Source organism: Mandrillus leucophaeus, unplaced genomic scaffold, assembly GCF_000951045.1.
Source record: "Mandrillus leucophaeus isolate KB7577 unplaced genomic scaffold, Mleu.le_1.0 Scaffold338, whole genome shotgun sequence".
NCBI lineage: Eukaryota > Metazoa > Chordata > Mammalia > Primates > Cercopithecidae > Mandrillus > Mandrillus leucophaeus.
This window is the reverse complement of record NW_012103565.1, coordinates 1,428,408-1,452,005: the sequence shown is the minus strand read 5'-3', so window position 1 is coordinate 1,452,005 and position 23,598 is coordinate 1,428,408. Positions and strand designations below refer to the sequence as shown.

Below are 23,598 nucleotides of genomic sequence, written 5' to 3'. Positions count from 1 at the left end.
TTTGTTTGCTTCCTGAATTTAATGTTTGGCATTCATCCCTGCCAGACTTCATTCTGGCTAGAAACAGCTGCTGCTCTAACGTGTTACAAACGGCTTGGGATTCTGATCCTATCTCTTATTGTCCAGGGGACCAAACATCCTGGTGTGCTCAGGAATCATCCCAGTTTATGCCTGTTATCTCAGTGGGATTATGCATAGTACCTCTTTTCACTCTTCCAACATGTCCCTAGTTGGGGGATAAATCACCTGGTCCTTTATCATGTAAACCACAAGTTGTGCCACCTCCTCACTCTCCCAAGTCTGTTACCACCAGCAATAAGCTGCATTTTATTATCAAGTTACTGTAAATATGCATAACATTTTCCTAAATTCTTCACTTTAATCCACGTTTTTTGATCACCAATCTTTTGAATAGAATTTATTCATTTGAATTATTCATTTGTTTTCACCTAAATCTTATCCACAATATCTCATCTAAAATTTCCGGATTTGGTTTATTTAAAGTGATCTAGGCACCTGAGAAAAAAACTTGAGTGTAAAATTCTAGCTCTTTATAATTTATATATTTTTTTCAAGTCTGTCACATTTGCTTTGTCCAAACCTCACTTTGTTGCTTTTTAAAAAGCAACTCTCTATTAGTGAATCTTTCTAAAACACTCGACTTAGTTTCCATAAAGGAAATTAGATTTTATCATTCATATTTTATAATATTTAATTAAAATAAATGATTATAAATTATAATAAGTCCAAATTATATAAACCAGTTTGGGAACAAATATAACTTAATTTTAATAAGCACGTCATTCAACTTGTGAAGCTGAGAAGTACATAGACATATCCTAGTTTTAAAAATGTTTTATTACAAACAATTTTTCAATACAAAAACTGTAGAAAATAGAACCATGAACCCCATATACTCATCATCAGCAACAACCATCACCTTTCTGCCATTCTTGTTCATCTATCAACCTCTCACTTTTTTTTCTGGAAGCTAATCCAGAGATAATTTTACTCATAAATACTTCAAAATGTATCTTTAACAGATAAGAGTTTTCGGCAACATTATCCACATTATTATTATACTCAACAAAACTGATCATTTCTTAATATCAGCAAGCACTTAATATCAGCAAGCACCTAGTTCTATTTTTCTTGACTGACTCAAAAATGTCTTCTGCAAGTTGGTTTGTTCAAGTTAGGATCCAAACAAGGTCCACATTTAGTTGCTACCTGTTTAAGTCTCTTTAATGATTTATGCAGGTCATTTAATTGAAGAATCTGCGTCTTTTGTTCTATAGACTTTCTCACATTCTAGATTTGACAGACTCCTTCTTCTGGGTATTGGTTCACATGTTTCTCTATTCCTCAAATTCCCCATATCTGGTACTCAGATCTGGAGCAGGACTGTCCAGTGGTACTTTCTGTAGTGCTGGGACTGTTCTACATCTGCACTGTCCAACATGGTAGCCACTAGCCACGTGTGGTTATTGAGTACTTGAAAAGTGGCTACCGTGATTGAGGAACTGAACTTTTAATTCTTAAATTTACATTTAAATAGCCATATGTGACTGGGGGCTACTGAACTGCAAAGTTCAGATTTAAAGGTTAATTCAATTCAGATTCAATTTTTTAATAATAAGGTTAGTGGTTTTGTGTATCACACACCAGGAGGCACACAGCACGTTTTCCTGATTTATGCAATGTTGACATTGATTGGGGGTTTATGGGATGTTGCTTGGATCCATCTACTAGAAAATTTGCCATCTACCTTTTACTTAATGCTTTTAGCAATCATTGTCTAGATTCATTATTTTACTACCAGTTGCAAAATATTGCTTTTCCAGTTCTTCAACCTTCCCGCATTTATTAACTGTGCTTTTGGTATGAAGAATTTTCCCGCATCAACCATATGGTCTGTTTAGGAATGGCAGAATACTTGCTCTTTTTCTCTCATATAATAAATTGATACCCTAGAAAGTTTTCGAAGTAACCAATAAGGTTCACTTGCTCGTTTGGTTGGAGGGGGTTATTATTTAAAATTCACATATTTTTAACATATTTGATGTCTTTTCATCAGTTGTCATTATCCTTTTTGATGCTCACACTGTCCTGTATTTTGACAGCAAGAACTCTTTCAAGGTGGATCCTGAGTCTCTTTGACACAATCGTAGTATCTTTGAGAACTTCCGAACTTTTAGACATAAATGCCCAATATTCATCTTGTATGTTTTCCACTCCAGACCTAGATTCTGTTACTTCTCCAAAAAAACCTTAATTTTTAGTTGGAAGTGGTATTTAGACAGCACAGTGTACATGTTAGGGATTTTATTGCTACAGGGTTGTCATTACTTCTAGGCCTTTTCAGTGCAAAAAATGAGGAAATACTAGTTTTTTAGAAATAAAAAATCTTGAGTTCATACTGATATTTGCAACTCAAATTAAAATAGTATGTTCACGGTTCCTCTTCCCACACTTTGTATTATTGCTACAATACATTTCCACTTTTAATTATGCTGTAAATACACAATATATTGCTACTCGCTTTAGACAATTTGTTATAATTTAGAGAATTTTAAAATGTTTTAAACCCACAAATTGTATTTTTACCTTTTTCCAGTCCTCCTCACCTCTTTGTGTGGATCTAAGTTTCTATCTGGTACCACATTTACTCTTCAAAAAAATATCCTTACTATTTATTGTACTACAGGTCTGCTGAAAAATGAATTCTCACAGTTTTTGCTTGTCTAAGAAATATTTCTTTTGCTTTCATGTTTTAAAAGATATTTCCACTGAGTATAGAACTCTGTTGACAAGTATTTTTTTTCTTTCTTTCAGCACTTTAAAGATACCACTTTGAATATGGTTAGGCTGTATCCCCACCCAAACCTCATCTTGAATTGTAGCTCTCATAATTCCCATGTGTCACGGGAGGGACCCTGTGGGAAACAATGGAATCATGGGGGTGGGTCTTTCCTGTGCTGTTCTCATAATAGTGATTCTCTTGAGATCTGATGGTTTTATAAAGGGGAGTTCCCATGAAAAGCTCTCTTGACTGCTGTCATGTAAGATGTGCCTTTGTTTCTTCTTTGCCTTCCACCATGATTGTGAGGCCTCCCCAGCCACGTGGAACTGTGAGTCCATTAATCTTCTTTCTTTTATAAATTACCCAGTCTTGGGTATGTCTTTATTAGCAGTGTGAGAACAGACTAATACAACTCTATTGTTTCCTGGCTTGCATCATCTCTGATGAGAAATTTGTTGTAATTTTTATCTTAGTTATACTGTGTAATGTGTCTTTTTTCTCTTTGTCTTTTCAGCAATTTTATTATGGTATATGTCGGTTTTATCATTGTTGTTGCTGTTGTTGTTGTTATTGATCCTGTTTGGTGTTTTCTTAACTTCTTAGATCTGTGGTTCAAAGTATGTCATTAATTTGGGGGAAATTGTCAGCCATTGTTCCCTCAAATATTTCTTATACCCCCTTCTCTCTTTCTTCTTCTCTGGGATTCTAACTACACTTATATTAGACTCCCTGATGTCATCCCATAGTTCTTGGATGCTCTGTTCTTCTTTTTTTTTTTTAACTATGTCTTCTTTTTGTGTTAGTTTTGCTCATCTCTTTGGACCCATCTTCAAGTCTGCTGATGTTTTCCATAGCTGTGTCAAATCTATTGATAAGCCCAGCAAAAGCATTCTTCATCTCTGTTCTGTGCTGCTCATTTCTACTCTTTTCATTTGGTTCTTCCTTATGGTTTCCATCTTTCTGCTGAAACTATCCATCTGATCTTGTGTGTTTTCCACCTGTTCCATTAGGGCTTTTAACATATTAATTATAGTTTTTAAAAATTTTCCTGTCTGATGGTTCCAATGTTCATGTCATGTCTGAGTCTGATTCTATCAGTTGCTTTGTAGCTTGCCACTGCATTGTTCTTTTCTTGCTTTTTCATATAATTCATAATTTTTTGTTGAAAGCCAGGCATTTTATGTAGGTCAGTAGACACTGAAGTTTTTATGTCTGCAAATGGTCTTTCCTTTGGCTAGGCCTTTAGTTTGGCTTTGAGTCAATCTAGATAAGATTTTAGCTGGGACTGGGCCTGTTGTTGCTATGGTTACTCCAAGTGCATCACAGACTTTAAGTCTCTCCAGAAATACCTTGTGTTTAAAGTAGAGGCTAATTTTCCAGAGAGTTGGTCCTCAATGTCTGCTGCATCCTCAGCTTTAGGTCTTTCCTTCGTGCTTTCCTAAAGAAAGGGTCTCCCTCCACACTTTTGCCCCTCTGTTAGCAGTATTCCACTGTCAGTTTCTACCTGATGCTTGTTAGGATGGTGGTGAGAAGCAGGAGGGCATTCACTGTTTTCTGATAAAGCCCCGGCCTCAGGCAGGCGCTGTGTCCCTGGGGATGCGGCCTTCTCCATGGCCTTGAAAGGCTGAGAGTGATATTCTTTCCCGTTGTACACATCCTGAGCAGAAACTGACAGTCTCTCTAATTCAAATTGAATAGTAGAGATTTCATATTTAACTTCTTTAATTCATATTTGTATCTCTATTAAACTGAATATCTTCGTTCCATGCAACATTCATAATATTATTTATTTTACCCTACTATATATAATCATTTCAAAATAGTAACACCAACATTACCAATAGTAAGCCCACTGAATGCAGTTTAAGATGTGTGTGTGCATCTGTGTGCGTGTGTGTGTGTGTTATGTGTTTTGTCTTTGGACTGAAAAACGAAAATTCTGTTTTAAAGTCTCTTGAAATAACGTTTTGCTGTGTAATTATGCTTTTGACTTGGTAATTTGTTAGATTCCTATGCTTCAGTTGGGTTTCATGTTTTAAGGATTGCTTTTTCTTTTTGCTTTAATATTTTAAAACTATGTAAATAATATGCATGGCTCCAAGACCAAAACTATAACTAACACTCAAAAGAGGGCTTGCTTTCATGTCAGTCCCTTCTCTTCATTTCCTCTATCTTTGCTTTAGTGTTTTGTTTATCTTTCTATCATTTCTTCAAAAATATAAGCAAGCAAGTAAATTTGTATTTACTGCTTTTAAAAAAACAAAAAGGAGCGTACCAGGTACACCTGTGAATATTGCTTTCTTCACTCAGTGTATCCTGAGGATCACTCTATAGCAGTAAATAGAAATCCTCCTCATCCCTTTTAATAGCTGCATAGTTCTCCATTGTACAGACAGGCATAGATACAAACAACAGTCCCCTATTGATACATCTTTGGGTAGTTTGCCATCTTTTGCTATTACTGCAGCAATGAAAAGTCTTGTCATATGTCATTTTGTATTTTGCCTGTAATACTATAGTTAGAGATAGGCTTCCATTTATAAATACCCAGCTTGCTCTGGATGTCTTAACGAGAGAATGGTGAGCATCAAGTAATCTGGCAAGTTAATTATGGTTTATTAATAGAGCTTCTATTGTCCTTTTATAAATTACACTTTTAAAGGTCATCAAATGGATTCTATGATGATTTTCTAAGTACCAAGTCTAAACTACAAGTCAGGGCTGAGCCTTTTCTATTCCTGGATTGAACTCAGGCTGAGCTCAGTTTTTTCTGCCTTCTCACAATTTCCATGGGGCTTTCTAACCTATACTATGACATTCCCGCAGCGATTCCTTCAGGGCTCAGGCTATTGTCACAGGAAAATCTGCTTTACAAAGAGGTGGTTGTACAAAATGAGACTTCAGTCATCAACACCCCTAGATGAAACCCAAAATAGTCTTCCCTCCCTGAACTCACAACTGCAAGCAAAAGTGGATTGCTTCCCTCCCAATCTTGGTTTTTTTTTTTCCCTAGCCGAGACCTTTTGGTCTTTGGAAATGCCAAATGTAATGCAAGATGTTTCCTGCTGCAGCCTTCCTGACTGAGTTTCACAGGGTCCACCTTTGCCATCAGCCCTGAAGTAGCCCAGGGAGAAGCTTTCTCTAAGAGCATCCGTATCACATTGCCAGCTCCACTCCAGTTTGCCTTTCACATTTAACCCTCCATGGCCTTAGGGTTATCATTTTCCATGTCTTCCCTGCTCCATCTCCCCACCCCAGGCCTGGGCCTCAGATTACTTTTCTCAGATGGAATCCTTTGCATTTTCCAGACAAAACTCGTTTGTATTTCTCATTTCAATTTCTAATTCCTTGAGGGCAGTTTCTAATTTTATATTATATATATATTTTTTTTTTGCGTTTCATATCAGTTTGCCATCCTGTTTGGCTTCACCACCCTCTGGGTACCTGGGCTGCCCGCTTCTCCAGTCTATTCATTTTCTCCTGGGCTCTGTCGGTATTTTTCTGCAAGAGATCTAAATTCTACAAAATAAACTTCCAGTTGTAAACAGCAACATTCTGTCAGAAAGGAGAACTCAGCCAATGCCAAGGAGACCACCGCTAAGCATCCAGCCCCCTCTCACCTCTTCTACTTGGCAATTCCCCTCATCTCCTCAGAGGTCAGCTCATCTGTCATCTCCTCTCTGAAGCTTTCACCAATTGCCGCAGACAGACCCAGGCACATCTTTTCTATGCTCATTTTCTATTTCATTGGATAGATCCACATTGCACACTGTATTAATTCACACTGGACCAATGATCCTCAAACTCTTCTGTGAGATGACTTTGGCAAATAACACTCACGAATATGACATACCCCTACTGATAAATGCACACCGCCAGCTGCAAACATGAGACAGGTTGTAGGATATTCACAACTCCCAACGTTCTGGTTGTAATTCTACCTGTTTCTCATCCAAGGCACCTCAACACACCAGTGTGGCTCAAACAATGACACTGGGAGTTGCTGCCTCAGGCTATAGGCTGCATTAGGGCAAATATATTGTCTTTATGTATGAACATCGAGCATCTATTTCAGTGCCTGATGTGGAGTAATAACTATTTGTTGAGTGAAGAAATGTACACCATTATATACATGCCATTACCTAATTATATTTTCCAACCAATTCACATGTTGCTAATTTATACTTTGGGACTTAATTTGGCAAATTTTTAGGAACTCTATACTTCTGATTTCTATGAAGTACTAATAATACTTTCTTGGGATAATCATACCTAGGAATCTGAATGTCAATATTGGTGATGAAATTTCCACGGTCAAATGTAGAATTGATCCTGATTGAGAAGGTCATTTTACACTTGGATCATTCAGCTGGGTGAAATTAAATGCAAAACAAGTCAAATTTACCCACAAGCAATTTAATATTGCCAAATAAGGTTTTTCTGGTTTTAAATCTTAAAAGTTCCATCTAGTGCATCTTTTTTGCCTCTTGCTATCCTTGGGATGGAGATACAGGACCAAGTCAAAAGTGATACTTATCCATTTCTTTTATACTACAGCACCCAAGGAAATGTATGCTCATAATTGAATAGAGTTTTATGGAAAAAGAGTGGAAGTTTATGAAACAAGAACTGTAAACTGAGAAGAAAAAATCTTAGAAAAAAATATCATCACTGAAATTTAAATACATAAGCACACATAGCCACATACAAATTTTCAATAGATGAGCTAAACAGTCAACTTGCCAGGACTGAAGAAAAAATCAGTGAAATAGACAACTGAGCTGAGAAAATTATCACAAAGAGATAAAAATAAGAAGTTTGTCAGAAACTCTAGTATAACTGAACTATGGTATTATCTATTATAGCTAAACATTAAAACAGTTTTGGGAGACCAGCTGCATATCTTTTGTTTCTGGTAATAGAGGTTGTAGATTCACTGGATCCAACTGACAGTTTTAGGCTTGCTTTTTCCCCAGCTTTGTAATATTTGTTTTTGTTTGTTTAGAGGAAGAATATCTCTCTGTCATTCAGTCCGGAGTGCAGTGCTGTGACCATCGCTCACAGCAGCCTCGAACTCTTGGCCTCAAGCAATCCTCCTACCTCAGTTTCCCAAAGTGCTGGGATTATACAGATGAGCCATCTCACCTGGCCCAGCTTTATAATCTTAAAGCCATTACTTATTTTGCCAGCCCCTTGTAACTCCTGGCCTTATATGTCATCTAAATGATCATTTGGCTTTAACAAAACACTAAGTTAATAAAATGTTGCTCATATATATCAAACTGTTAGAAGCCTAACTGATAGAACTGAATTAATAGACTTAAAGCATAGTGTAAAATCTTCACAGACAGTAAGTGAAATGTCACAATCCATTAAGAGAAGGAATGTACACCCTTATATACATGCCAGTTATCAATACATAGTGTTGGAAAACTTTGCTATTTGGGAAAAACTCAAGTTGTGTTCTCAGTTCCTACTATATATCCAAATAAATTGCTGATAGACAAAGGGATTGGTTTAAAAAAAAAAAGAAAAAAGGAAAACAGAACCATTATAAAAAGGATAATATGGCAAATATGCACTTGACCTTGAAACATGGAAGGACATTCTTAGCATGAAAGCAATGTAAGAAATCACAGATGAAAATTGACGACAAAAAAATAAGTAGCATCTGCACATCAGAAAATGTCAAATAAATGAAAAGATGCATAATAACTTGCAGAAAATATTTTAACATACATGGAAGACAATACACTAATATCCTTAAAAATCCCTGTAAATAACAAAATATAAGAAGAGTCCCTATAAATGAATAACAAAACTTTAATACAGCCAAAAGAAAATGTACAAAGACATGAATGAACAATCCACTAAATAAGAAGTATGCATTTTTATAACGATAAAAAAGGTCATTCTTCAATGACCCTTTGCAAAGGTAATTATGCAAGCAGTAATAAAAGTACCTTAAGATACTGTAATTTATCTATCAAATTGGCAAACTTTTAAAATTAACGACAGTACTTGATGCTGATAAAATGCAGTAAGAAGAGTTTATTAGAAACCTACTGTTGATGAAAAGCATAAATTGGTAAAATGTTTCTGGAAAGTAATATGTAAAAGAATCCCTAAAAAATAATGACCTTTGGCCTTCAACCCATTAATCACACTTTAGGAATCTCTGCTAAATGCCTTATAGACATAGAGTAAAATGTGTTTATTTATAATGTTTAGCAATTGTTTAAAGAAGGTGAGTTGTTAAATTTGCCTTTTAAGCTTTTGTTTACAAAAAGTAGTTAATGAGATGGAAAAGAACCCATAATATATAACATTAACTGAGAAGAGAATACAAAGATGTATATATGGTATGAACCAAATTGAGTACATTTATACATATATGGACATTAGGTTTGCCAGGTTTAACAAATGAAAATAAAGCATGGCAGTTGAAGGACTAATTTCAGGTAAACAATGAATAATTTTTTATATAAATACATGCTAAATATTACATGGGACATCCTTATACTAAAAAATTCTAATTTTTGCTAGATATTCTTCATTTTATCTTACAACCTCAATGCACATATGTGCAAATACACAGAAAAAAATGACTATAAGAAAATACACCTAAAAATTATATAGTGAATATCTCTATGTAAATGGTAGGATTCTAAGATATTTTTATTTTCTTCCCTATACTTTTCTGTGTGTTATGAATTTCATCTTATAAGAAAATATAACTATTATCAGAAAAAATGTATATCATGTGTTTTTGATGGTGGGCTCTAATCAATTACATAGTGGCTATTTTAATTATCAGGATATGATTCCACAAGAATATACTCAAACTATATTCTATTCCACTAAAAAAAAGAAAAGGCAAACCTCTACTCACCAAAACCACACATCTATGACTTTTCCAGATCTTCCATCAAAGTTTATAACAGTTTCCTTCCTAAATTACAATTGGAGTTTCTCAGGTAATTGGTTTACTGAGCATCTGCCATGTGCCTAAAGCCATGCTAGAGGTTGGAGTTAAAAAGATAAATAAGATACAATGCCTCTGCTCAATGAGCTCACAGTTGGTGGCATAGATAAGCAAAAGAACAGACAATTACAGTGTGCTGAGTGCTAAAACAAGGCTCAGACATAGGGAGGAGGGAAATCCATTGTGTTGAATTGTGGATGTAAGAAAAGGCTTCCCAGGAAGTACTGTCTCTGCTGTCCCAAAGGACAAGAAGTTAGCCAGGTGAACAAGGTGGTGTAGAGGGGAGAAAAAAGGGAGGAGGAAGTATTGTTTCTAGGCAGAGCAAACAGCTTGTGCTCAGAGGATAGATTAGGAATATAATTACATGTCTTGCAGCTTGACTGAGAGGGACTGCAGGAATCATATGCATGGTTATCAATCATTATTATACTATCTGCCATCTTGCAGAGAGCTCTGCCAAGCATAATAGGAAATTTTTTGCAATTCATATTGAATTTTTACTGCCTTTCAACTATGTAAACCAGACACTGGCCAAGTGATAGAGACAGCTCCCCAGCCTCCGCCAGTAACTGATGCTCACAGAAAACCTGCATTTTAATATCACTGTGTTTGCAGAAATTCTCAACAGATCTGAAAAATAATTCTCAATGGTGTAAAACAGATCCAGAACCTGCTTCCTATCGCATATGCAATTAATATACGGATGACTTGGAGTCTTTTTAGATGAACTGGATTCAGACCCTCCTGCCATAGAGGAGAAAGAGCCTCTACAGGCTGTTGATATGGTCTCATTCTATGAACCAAGCTGAGTGGCCTTAATAGAAAATTAATTCTGAAAGCTAACTATTTTCAGAATAAAACTATTTTCACTAAAAATCAATCACTTTTGACAGGTATTCTTCAGAATTCAACAGGCTCTTTTTAAACCATTCTTGTAACAGGTGAGTTTCATTAGTTGAGGGTCAGGGAGGGGTGTATATTTTGCAACTAGTTCATCCAGGCAGACATATCAGAAATCCAAGCTACTCAGGGATCCATGAGAGAATTAATGAGGTTTCTTCTGACTGTGGTGGGTGACCAGCATATTAGTCCGTGTTCACACTGCTATAAAGAAATACCTGAGACTGGGTAATTTATCAAGGAAAGAGGTTTAATTGACTCACAGTTCCGCATGGCTGGGGAAGCCTCAGGAAACTTACAATCATGGCAGAAGGTGAAGGAGAAGCAAGTACCTTCTTCATAAGGCATCAGGAAAGAGAAGACCAAGCAAGAGAGGAAGTGCCACACTTTTAAAACCACCTGATCCCCTGAGAACTCCCTTGCTATCATGAGAACAGCCTAGGGTAAACTGCCCCCGTGATCCAGTCACCTCCCTCCCTTGACACGTGGGAATTACAATTTGAGATGAGATTTGGGTGGAGACACAGAGCCAAGCCATGTCAACAAGTAACCCCCGCCTGAGAAAATGTCCAATGTGAACCATCTGGACTGTGTGGGAGCCATGGGGTTCCATAGGACTCTGCTGCCAACCCCAGAACAGCAGCCTGGCTCTGTCGCCAGCCTCCCGAGCCTCTTCTCTGTGATCTAGCCAGGCCTGGGTTCACTTAGGTGGCCCATTTCTCAAAGTGGCCTGTGGTTGTTGCTGTTTCTCTGGCCCTAAAAGTGTGGGGAGCTGTCCTCAGGGAGGACCCCAAATACCAGCAAACACGCTGGTCAGATGCAGAGCACAGGCTTCAACTTTTCCTCTTCACCTCCCATTGAAACCAAGACTGATCAGTCATAGAAAGAAAGGAAGTTCTGGGCCGAGCGCAGTGGCTCACACCTGTAATCCCAGCACTATGGGAGGCCGAGGTGGGCGGATCATGAGGCCAGGAGTTGTAGACCAACTTGGCCACCATAGTGAAACCCCGTCTCTACTAAAAATACAAAAATTAGTCGGGCGTGGTGGCACGTGCCTGTAGTCTCAGCTACTCAGGAGGCTGAGGCAGGAGAATCACTTGAACCCGGAGACCCAGAGGTTGCAGCGAGCCAAGATCGCGCCACTGCATACCAGCCTGGGCCACAGTGCAAGACTCCATCTCAAAAGAAAGAAAGAAAGAAAGAAAGAAAGAAAGAATGGAAGGAAGCTCTGACACATGCGACCACATAGACAAGCCTTGAAGACATTGTGCTAAGTGCCATAAGCCAGACACAGAAGAATGAGTATGATTCCATTTATGTCAGGTGCTAAAATGGGCAAATTCACAGAGACAGAAAGTAGAACAGAGACTACCATGGACTGGGGAAAGGGGGAAATGAGGAGTTCGTGTTTGATGGGTGTAGTTTCTGTTTGGAATGAAAAAGTTGTGGAGATGGATGGTAGTGATCACTACACAACATCGTGAATGTACTAAGTGCCACTGCATTGTACCTTTTAAAATAGTTAAAATGGTAGTTTAAAAATAGTTTACTTTAAAAGGCTGTTTCATATTTAAAGAAATAATTGTCAAACCTTTTATAAAAACAGTCTCCTGATTTCTAAATGAGGTACTTTGAGAGGGTCCACGATCTTTTAAGGAATTCATTTTCTAGGGTACTACTAACAATACTTTCATAAAGTGTTCTAAAAATACGTTAATTAGGGCTTAATAGTCCTTTGGATGAATTACTATGCATTTATATAAATGACAATTTGGAAAAGCTCATGGGAGACTAGTGTGAAAGACCCTGATTATTGTCTGGCTATTAACATTTTGAAAGATATCTAGTAGTATGCACTTTTGCTTTTTAAAAAATTGATACAAAGTCATTCAAAGAAAAGCATTTAGTATGTGGGGCGCAGTGGCTCACACCTGTAATCCCAGCACTCTGGGAGGCTGAGGTGGGCGGATTGCCTGAGTCCAGGAGTTTGAGAAAAGTATTTAATTTCTTAAGAATTTGTTAACTGTAATAGACTTCATTACCCATAATCTGAGGACACTAAAAAGCACTCATTTCAGGAACCATGAAGTGCTGTGTGAAAATGGAAAAAGTTATTTACATTTGTTGTACCACACCAAAATAAAGCTTAAATTTGTAATGAAAATGTTTTCAAGTTAGATGGTGGTGAAGATTACACAATACTGAATAGACTAAAAACCACTGACTTGTACACTCCGAAAGAGTGAGTTTTAGGTATGTGAATTAAAGCTATTATTTAAAAAAAAAAAAAGCCAAGCTAAGAAAAGTGATGTTTATGAGTAGGTGAGAAAAGAGAGAAGTAAAATAACCCAGGGCTCATCATAGCAGAAGAGGGCTGCAGCTTGAAGAAATGAACAAGAATAAGAAAGCGAGGACAGGCACACACACACACAGGCTGAAGCCAGTCACATCCCATACGTAACCCTGGAACAAACTGCGCAGGGAGCAATCGGCTGTCTAACATGCTAGGATGCAGGGTGGAGTGGGAAGAGCAAAAATCACGCAGGACAACTTGTTACTTTTCACAGACATTTTTCTCTCCTGGGGTGAACCAATTCTTCGAAGGATTTTGACAAAGGCCATTGGAAGGGTGTGTGATCTATCCATACCTCTGGCATTAGAATTCTTCCCTGGGCTCAGAAGGAACTGGCAGAAGCTCCTGAGCTCAGCTAAGCTGCCAATCCATAGTCTCCCACTAAGATGCAGTTCAGGACAACATCCTGTGTTGTTACAGCTGGGGCTCTGAGAAATCACCGTAGGAACTCTGGTCTTGCTGTCTGACAAGACTGACTCTCGCCATGAGGACAGGGACTTTGTCTTCTTCACCAGCATCTAGAACAGCTCCTGACACATAGTATGTGCTCAATAAATATATGTTAAGGGACAAGTGAGTGATATATTAATAAACTGTTACTAAAATATTATTAAGGGCATCACTAACCACATCACACAAGACTCCCTTAGTCAAGTGCCACATGAGATATTTTGAAATTCAAAGCCAGAAGAAAAATCTCACTCCCCTAAGCAATGGGTATGGTTCTTCTCAGATCATCAGAATTTTGAAACAAGTCCAGCTCTTTTTATCTTAGCTTCCAGCAAGGACAGAGCCAAATCTAAGGCTCATCTATGGCAGCTGAATTAGCTTCTATGATCTGCATATTATTTTGAGTGGTCTTGGTTTTCTATGATTTTTTTTCTCTCCCGATCTTCTAATTTCTGTTGCTACTTAACAATTCTGTATGCTCTTGAATCTTGTATGTTATACAAGATCAAAATATGTTTTCCAGTCAAAAGATGCTGTAGATATATTGATAGTGTGAGTTCTGATATGATACAGAAGCTAATTCAGCTACACAGAAGCTAATCCAGCTCATAGATACTTCATATCAGATACTTTGAAGGATGAGCTGAGAGATATGAAAGTATTTTGTTGAAAGATGATTTCAGGACATAATACCTACCCATCATGAAGTTCTGATTGTAGCTGTGCTTGCACTGTTTCCTCAGCTCTTTTCCTAGTGTGTATTGAGAAGTGTAAAAGTAGATGATATACAAACTCAGTATTTCAGCGCTATGGAGACCTAGAGTAAAACTGGAATCATGTAGCCATGTGAAGAGAAGTCAAGATGGAGATAAATTTCATCCATGGATTGTGGAAAGAAAACAATTTAAAGCGTACCTTCTGGCCACTCCCTTTCAGCCAGGTTTCTCTTGAACAAAAGAAGCCCGGTCTCTCCCACTTTGGGAGGGCTTCATTCTACACAGAATCCATGTGCAGTGTGACGCAGCTGCCTCCCGAATGACTCTCCCTGGACCAGGTGTGCAGGACAAAGCAGCCTCTGCACTGCATCCTAAGGTGCATGCTCTTGCATCTTGTATGTTATACAAGATCAAAACATGTTTTCCAGTCAAAAGATGCTGTGGATACATTGACTAGAGTGTGAGTTCTGACACGATACAGATTGGGATCAAATCCTGGCTTTCTCTTCATCAACTGCATAGCCTTACACGAATCTCTTAATGCCCCCAGGCCCCAGTTTTCTCCTTTGTAGAATGGGGCTAATAGCCAACGTGTCAGGTTTGGAGGGTGATTAGAAGTCAGGAATAACAGCTGATTGTTCCTGACTGTGCCTGGGCTATGGCACGGGAGCAGGGGAAATGGGTGTAGAGGAGAACATCACTGCTCCTCCTCACTGGCAAGAAACACCCAAGGTGCCCAGAGCAGGAGGAGGCTTGTCGTGTTGGTTCAGCGACTACATTCCTTGACAAGACACACTTCAAACATGCCATCCTTCTGCCACACACATTATGCTCTGAGTTGGAAATTCTAACCTTTTCCCACCCAAACAATGAGTCCCAAACTGCAGCTCATTCCCAACACCGACACAAAATCCTCAGATATGGATTTTTGTTGTTGTTTTGATTTTAAAATGTTGCAAAAAGTGTATTTCATTCATTTTTATAATGACCTATTGTGAGGAAGGAGTACATTGCCAGAGGGCCTGGTAGAGACCCCCACCATGCAGGGTCCCAGGAGGAGCTCCCAGACCCACCCGAGGCTCACCTCGCTTCTAGTGTGTCCTGACTTCCTCCTCCCATCAACCCACATGGGTGGTCTTCCAGGCTCTGGGTATCTCCAGGGGGCTGGGATAACAGACCATTTGGTACCCTGGACTTGGATGCCATTCACATGTCAATGGGACCTGTTAGAAAGTCTCACTCCAGAGTATGAAAGCCATTTTTCTTGATCCAGTAATGGCTTGTGAAATCAAGTTATTGTGTCATGACAATGCTTTTTAAAAAAAAAAAAAAATTAGAATAGCATAGAATGCTTTAGAAACCATCAGAGTGCTAAGCAAGGAACAGGAGTAAGTCTATTTCATAAAACTTTTGTTTTGTTTGTGTGTTTGGGTAAACTGGGTCAATATCCAAAATATGTTTCTTACTGCAATGGATCCTAATCACAATAGTTTAAAAGCCACTATCTTACCACAAAAGAGGGACAGACAAGGGAACTTAGGTCCTGTGGCCAGGCCAGGGGCTTGCATCTGGATGGAGGGAGGGCAGAAGAGAGGGCCTGGCATGGTGCCCTGGAGCCACAGAGAACACTGCTCCCTCCCTATATGGAGGCCGGCTCTCCCCTCTGTATGGCACAAAAGACATCAGACTTTTAAAGGCTATAAAGCATCTACAAATAACTGATAGTATTCACTCCTACGCTCTGGAGATAGAAAAATGAGCAAGATACTGTTTCAGCTTCAAGCTCACCAAGTTCACTGCAGTCCACCAGGGGAGACACACATTTTAACAAACCGCAGTAGAACATGATGAAAGCTAAAATAGAGGTGCGATCAGACCAATGCTGGAGAAGAGAAGAGGCTAATTCTATAGAGGGGTGTATTCACTTCTTAGGGCCACTGTAACAAAGCACCACAAACTGGGTGGCTTCTGTAGCTTAGAGCTACAGATCTCACAGTTCTGGAGGCCAGGTGTCTGCACGGCCATGCTCCCTCTGAAGGTGCTGGTGAAGGGTCTGTTCCAGGCCTTTCTCCTGGCTTCTGGTAGGTCCTTGGCTTTTGTCCATGGCATTCTCCCTGCATCTCTGTGTTCTCACGTGGCCATCTTCTCATGCAAACACCAGTCCTATGAGATTAGGGGCCCACCCTACTCCAGCATGACCTCATCTTAACTAATTGCATCTGCAATCACCTAGTTTCTAACTGAGGTCGCCTTCTGTGGTACTGGGGGTTAGCACTTCCACATACACATTTTGAGGGGATACAGTTCAACTCACAGTAGGTAGTCAGCAGAAAGAATGGTGTTTTCCCTAAATCTGGAATGTCAGCAGAGCTTTCTCCCAAAGCATGGGGTAACGGCATTCCAGGGTGAAGGAGTCTTCCTGGTCCCCTGTCCTGGCAATGCACAGAGACCCAGGCAGCCGTGGGCCACCCCTCCAGCCATGAAGCTGGAACCCATCATTTCACAGGCAGGCCCAGCATACAGCTGTTTCTGTCAGAGTCATGGGGAAAGAGAGCAGTTGAAAAGACTGCTAAGAGCCTCCTGTACCCAACATTTCAGGGTCAGTAAACACTGGAGTAAGTGCCTGGTATATGCTAGGAACAATTACATGCAGAAGCCTCCTCCTCACATTATCATTTCCATTACTACCCGACAGAAAAACAGACCCAGAGAGGTGAACTTCCCTTAACAAAGGCACACAGCTGGTAAATAGCAGAACCAAAATTCAAATCTTGGTCTGATTGACTTCAGTGTCCTTTCAAAACTCTTTCCTGATTGCGCTGTGGTGAGAGGCATCTCTGAAGGAGATCCCTACATTATAGCAGGCCCATGTGCCTCTGCACAGCCATTCAAAGGGCTAGAGCTGGTCATTCTGCTTCTATTCCCTCCCTCTATCTTTGGATAGCTCAACAAGGAAGGGAGGCAGGTCCTATAAGAGAGAGCTCCATTTGCAGGGAAATGTAGTACCTAGAGGAAATCTAGCCAGTGCCTAGAACCGCAGAATATCCAAGCTGGAAAAGAATTCAGAAACCACTGCAACCCCCTCTGTCATCAGAGGCGGCTGGCCCACAAATCTACAGCTTGCCGGCCACAGAGTCAGCACCAGGACCCGCGATTAGGACCCTTTTGTATGGGCCCCCAACACTGACATACTTTTAGAGTTAAAATGATGATTTAAACTGCTCCCACCTGGTATAACATGCAGACAGTTGAAACCAATTGGGTTAGGCCAAGCCCTAGAGATTTGATAGTGGGCCAATCAGTCATTCAACATTAATGGAGCTTGCACGGCCTACAAGACACTCTGGGGAGAAAGCAAGGAAGCGGGAGACAGGCCTGCTGCTTCAGACACCTCATCCAGTCATCAAGAAAATGATTGATGGAAGTATACAACAAAACAGCCTCAACCTACGGGCATTAGAAATAAATAAAAGCAGGCTGAGTTTGGCGTCTCACACCTGTAACCCCAGCACTTTGGGAGACCAAGGTGGGAGGACTGCTTGAGGTCAGGAGTTTGAGACCAGCCTGAGCAACAAAGCAAGACTGCCATCTCTACAAAAAATTTTTTTAAAAGCCAGATGTGGTGGCAGGTGCCTGTAGCCCCAGCTGCTCGAGAAGCTGAGGTGGGAGGATCACTTGAATCCAGGAGGTTGAGGTTGCAGTAAGCTATGATCATGCCCCTGCACTCCAGCCTGAGCAACAGAGGAGACTCTGTAAATAAAGACAAGTCTGAGGAAATGAAGGAAAGAGTAACGGAATGAATTGCTGGCTCATAATTAAAATTAGGTGACCTAGCATGTAGAGGTGGGTCACCGAGCCTCAGTTTGCCCTTCTGTGATACTGAAGGAGTTCCTCCCCACCTACTGTACTGGCTTTATTGGGATGCTCAAGAAAAGATGATATATACAAAACACTGCAATAAGCATAAACAAAGAGATAAATGCAAATTATTTCTTTCACTCATTTCATGCTTGTGACTGTCTGGAGACCTCCAGTGCCCAAAGCCATCCCGGAATCTCCCAAGAGACACAGACTCTCTCTGTGGCTATACCTGAGCCACCACATGCCTGGGTCTGAGGTACAGATGGAGGAATCGTCCAATTGTTTGGCTTGCATGGGGCTAAGCACCTCAATATTTGAAAACATCTAGTCATATGATGATTTTACTTTTCACCAGGATTTTTAGATGTGACAACAATAATTTTTAAAAAACCAATAATTTGTTGAAAAATGATTTGCTGTCATACAAATGCCATGCAAGCATTATCTCATCTATAACACTGGGCAGTAAATGACAGATGTGCAACACAAATACGGTGCCGCCTGACACCAAAACCGGTGTCTTCCCCACCGAGCTGCTCTGTGGACACTGTTACCTGCTCCTTCTTGCTTCCTGGGTATTAAAAATAAACATGGATCAAGAAACTACCAATCAGGCACTATGCTTATTACCTGGGTGACAAAATAATCTGTACACCGAAACCTTGTGACACATAATTTACCTATATCACAAAGCTGCATGCGTACCCCTGAACCTAAAATAAAGTTAATAATAAATAAATGAGTAATAAACATGAGCTTAGCCACCCTTCCCCAGGCTGGGGAGATGGCCACATAAAGCATCTGAGGACTATTGCGCCGTGGCTCAGAATGTGTCAGATTAATTTAGCCATGCAGAGGTGGGAAGAAGCTTTCAAACAGTTGTCCAAGGCTCTTGGAAGAACCCTCATCTAAATTGTACTGCTCAGCAGCACTTACCTTTATTTCTTTGGGAGTAGACCGGACAGGGGTCTTTTTCCCCGCCTTGGAGGATTTGGAGGAGGTTGAGGAAATGCCCTGGGTGCGGTGGGGCTTCAGATCACTGAAGCTGCTGAGATATTTTTTGCGCAAGGCCAGCAGCTCCTGCAGGTACTGCAGGCAGTCCTGGGTGCGCGAATACATCCACGCCCGGTCCTCCTCCTGCCGCAGGTAGTACAGGCTGGTGTCCATGCTACTGGTGCTTTTGTACTTCTTTAAGGACTCGCTGAATTTCTCCCCGTGGTCCCCGACCACATACATGGAGCTGCTTCGAATCAGCTTCACTGCGGGGCTGGCTCCGTCGTAGAAGGGGCTCTCGGCCGCCGTCTTTCTCTGCGGGCTGGAGTTAAAGATGGAGTGGATCTTTCTGAACATAGCGTTCGATTTCTTTCTGTGGGTACTTTCCAGCTGTCTGTGCTGCCGCCACTTGATCTAGATGCGGGGAGAGAAGCCGACATCCAGGCCTCGCACCATCTGCCTTCCAGGAGGCCTCTGATCTCTCGGATCCCAGGGAGCACCGGCTTGATCAGGTGGGTGACCTGCACATCTCCCATGGGGGATGTTTACATCCTATGACCAAGATGCCATAAACAACCCGAAGATAGAAGGTAGTGCACTGTGAGCTTAAAAACGAGTGCCCTGGCTGGCTTTATGAAGCATTTGGTGCAAATACCTTCTATGCTCTCCCGTGGAAGGCCCCAGCTGGATGGAGAAAGTGGGACAGAGCTTTGCCGGCTCAGTTATTTTCTTTCCTTTTCACTTTCCATCGCTGGCCATGGTTTCACTCAGTTTGAGTTCATCTTGGTGTGGATTTTTACATTTCCACCTGGGCTGAGCTGGCTCCAGTTCTGAATTCTCTGAATCAAAAATGAAATCCTACTTAGCAGGGACAGCCCTTACCCAAAAATCATGTGTTGCTCAGGGTAAAATCTAGTCCCCCGAGATAGGGTGGACACACCAGGGCGTTGGCAGGAGCTCGCAGATCCCCCGATAAGCCGGGCTCTGAGCAGGCATCTGAGCGTCCTGGAGGAGCCTCACCCTGCGGTAATGGGACCTCACAGCCGTTACCGGATAGCAGCCCATTGTGGAGGCAGGAGGAGGATTCAGATATCCGGACCACGACTTTTTGCACAAAAGCATCAGTGAGCTGAAGGGTGGTCACATTTGTGGGGTAGACCCTTTCTTTAGCCTGAGCACGTTTTTAACTTCGACTAGTTAAGATCAGACATAAACTATTTTTTCAAGGGGGTTGTATGAATCTATTAGAATTCCAGAGATGTTCTCTGCAGCATTTTTCTCGGGCAGGTGCTAAACATTGTTATTTTTGTTCATTCTTCTATGCAGTCTGTTTCTCTCCTAGACTACAGTCAGAGAGTAGAAGCCTGCACCAGTCTCTAGGTCAGGCATTTTTTTAAGCTATGAGCTAAGAGAAACTATGAGCCCCCAGAAATTGTATGTAAAGCATTACTGAATGAATGTATTAGCATGGTTTATTTTTGCTGTTTGCTCTGTGTGTGGGGTGTGTGTGTGTTTTCAGAGAATGAAAAGATTCATGGTTTTTTCAGATATTCAGAGGTCTGTGATGCAAATAAAAACATTTTTAAATGTTTCTATCTTGCATCAGAACAATAACTATACTTTTCTTTATATGACTGTAAAATATCATTATAAATGTTCTCCTGTTGAGGGCATCCTCTGCCTGTGGCATTCTTCTAAGCACTGGGGTGGCACAGCCCCTCACATGTGGAACATTTCAGCTTTACAGTTGCAGATGCTTTAGCGGTGATAATGCAGTCCCACACATATTAACTTATTGAATATTTGTAGCTTCCTTGGCAGAGAAGCATTATTTCCACTACCATCTTTAGTAGTCATCAATTCACAGATGAAGAAGGGGTGCCCTGGAGAGGTTATGAGACTTGTCTGTGGTCTCAATCAGGCGACTGCAGAACCAGTCCCCAGACCCAACTGTCCGGCTTCCAACCCATTATGCTGGTCCCAATGCTCCCCTCTACCCCCAGTGCAATGAACTCACAAAGTCACCGAGTTCCCAGGTATCCAGGGGTAATCTCTCTCCAACCCACTTCTCTACCTGGACTCATGCATAATATCGAAGCACCCTGGATGGGTAAGTGCTGACTGAACTTCTTCTCAGAGGTATCCACAGGCTATGACTACACATTCTTTCTCAGTAGCTCGTGCCAGTGGGTTTATGATTACGCTTATTCTACATGGATTTAGAGAGTTTAAATCAATAAAGATGAAGTCTCCCTCCATATCCAGAATGCCACAAGCGACCTAACCTCTTGATCACAAAGGGAATAAAACTGTCTTCCTCTACATTCTCCTTTCTTCACTCCTACCTCCTGCTGGATTCTTCCCAAGGGTCAGACCCAGAAAGAAAATTGAGAGAAAATTCTACTGACATCAACCCTGCAGAACATTTCGTGAACACGAAATGGACAGGACATTAAGCAGCAGCCATGGCCCAGCAGCTGACTCCCGTCAGTCACCTCTGATGCCAGTCCTGTCCTGAAGCCGCCTCCCTCCTGGAGCTCCTACTGAGTCAGGTGACGGGAAAGAATGCTTTCTCCCTACAAAATGCTCGTCACCTCTGCTGGTGGAGGAAATTCATCCAGAATAGTGACTGCCTCTAACGTATCTTACTTAGATTTTCTCATGGCCTTAGCTGTAAAAAATGAGTGTGAAATCACCTTGTGGCTTTTCAAAGTATATTTTGTGTGTGTGTGCGTATGTGTGTGTGTATACGTGTGTGTGTGTGTTTTAAGTAGAGATAGGGTCTTGCTATGTTGCCCAGGCTGGTCTTGAACTCCTGGCCTCAGCAATCCTCCTGACTTGGCCTCCCAAAGTGCCTGGATTACAGGAGTGAGCAACCATACCTAGCCACAAAGTGTATCACAAAGAAACTACAAATGCCCATCAAACCCCAAATCAGGCCCCCCAGGCTTGACTCTTTTTATACATCGTGGAATGTGGACAAACATGTAAGCAGGGAGAGAGAAGAGCCTGCATCCTCTCTCCCAGCCTAGCCCCTCCACATCAGCCCCACTGCCTATGTGCTCCTCACTGGGCTCAGTCCAGACTTCCTCTTCCTGATGGTGTCAGAACCTTGAGGCTTGGCCAGAGAATCTGCATAAAGTGACTTGTGTAACAAAACTTGCTTTATTCCAGAATTTCTCAAATGTAAAGTACAGAACCCCAGCGTGACGGCTGAGCAGTCCAGAGGATTTGCCGTGTAGCAGTGCTGGGCGGGGGCAGCTACAGGCAGCAGGTGTAGAAGAGTTGACGGAGCCTCTGCCTGCTCCTAGATGAGCCTAGTCTTGTGGTGCTGCTCATGACTGGAAGGGTAGGCCAGGGTAGCAGGACAGAATGAGAGTATGGGCCTTATTCAGAGTTCGAATCACAGCTCGACTACCTACCAGCTTAAGAAAGTTATTTAAAACCTCTGAATTCTGGATCTATCACCACCAAAACTAGATACCACCTTTTTCATAGAGCTGGTGTAATGATTAAATGAGATACTGTATCCTTTGACCTACATCTTCTCCTTCCTCCCCGCACCCCCACCCTGCCTCTGGTAAATACCATTTTATTCTCTATCTGTGTGTATTTTACTTTTTTTTAAGATTCCACATACAGTGAGATCGTACAGAATATTTATTTCTGGGTCTGGCTTATTTCACTTAAAATGTCCACCAGGTTCACCCATGTTGTGGTGAGTGGCAGAATCTTCTTTTTTAAAGCTAAATAAGATTCCACTACAGATAGATGATAGATAGATAGATAGATAGATAGATAGATAGATAGATAGATAGATAGATAGACAGACAGACAGATAGATACACAGCTTCTTTATCTATTCATCCATCAGCGAACACTTTGGTTGTTTCTGTATCTTGGCTATTGTGAATAATGCTGCAATGTGTAGATATGTAGCATGAACAAGTCTAGGACTCTAACGTACAACATGAGGAGTACATCGAATAATAATGTGTTGTATTTGAGATTTCTGCCAAAAGAATAGGTTTTAGGTGTTCTTGTCGGAAAAGGAGGAAGATGGATAACCATGTGGGATGACAGATACATTAAGTTGCTTCACTGTAGTACCCATATCACTTTGTATATCAAAAGATCATGTCATCTACCTTAAATATATACAATTTAAAAATAACAAAAATAAATGAGATAATAGAGAACACTTAATGGGCATATTTGCTCAATCATAGTAATTATTACTTATAGGAATATAAAAATATGATTTCTACTTCACAGTTCCCAGCATATAGTTGCCAAGCTATTATTCCAGGCAAATATTTGGAATCCAATTATAATTCAAAGGGCCTTTCATTCTGCAATATTTGTAGAGATCATAGGCTCAAATGGGCCTTAATAACAATCAGCTAGAAACTGCTAGTTTCACCCACTATTCTGAATAGTGCTAAGTTTCCCTAAGATGTTCATTGGTTCCGCCTATCGTGAACAGCACACCTGCTTACAGGGCATTTGACCAGGCACCCTGTCCCTTTCTGGCATG

The 23,598-nt window shown here is 40.7% G+C and overlaps 1 protein-coding gene across 1 annotated transcript in view; it reads right to left on the bottom strand.

Annotated features, from left to right (window-relative positions):
* The window catches only part of LOC105545767, a 35,655-nt gene that overhangs the window by 9,013 nt on the left and 3,044 nt on the right, over positions 1-23,598 (bottom strand). Inside the window, exons 2-3 of the mRNA XM_011988796.1 lie at positions 20,002-20,232; positions 19,005-19,475 (exon numbers count right to left, since the gene is read on the bottom strand). Of these exons, the coding sequence (XP_011844186.1) occupies positions 19,005-19,475; positions 20,002-20,232 (702 nt within the window). The remainder of the gene's footprint in view (positions 1-19,004; positions 19,476-20,001; positions 20,233-23,598) is intronic.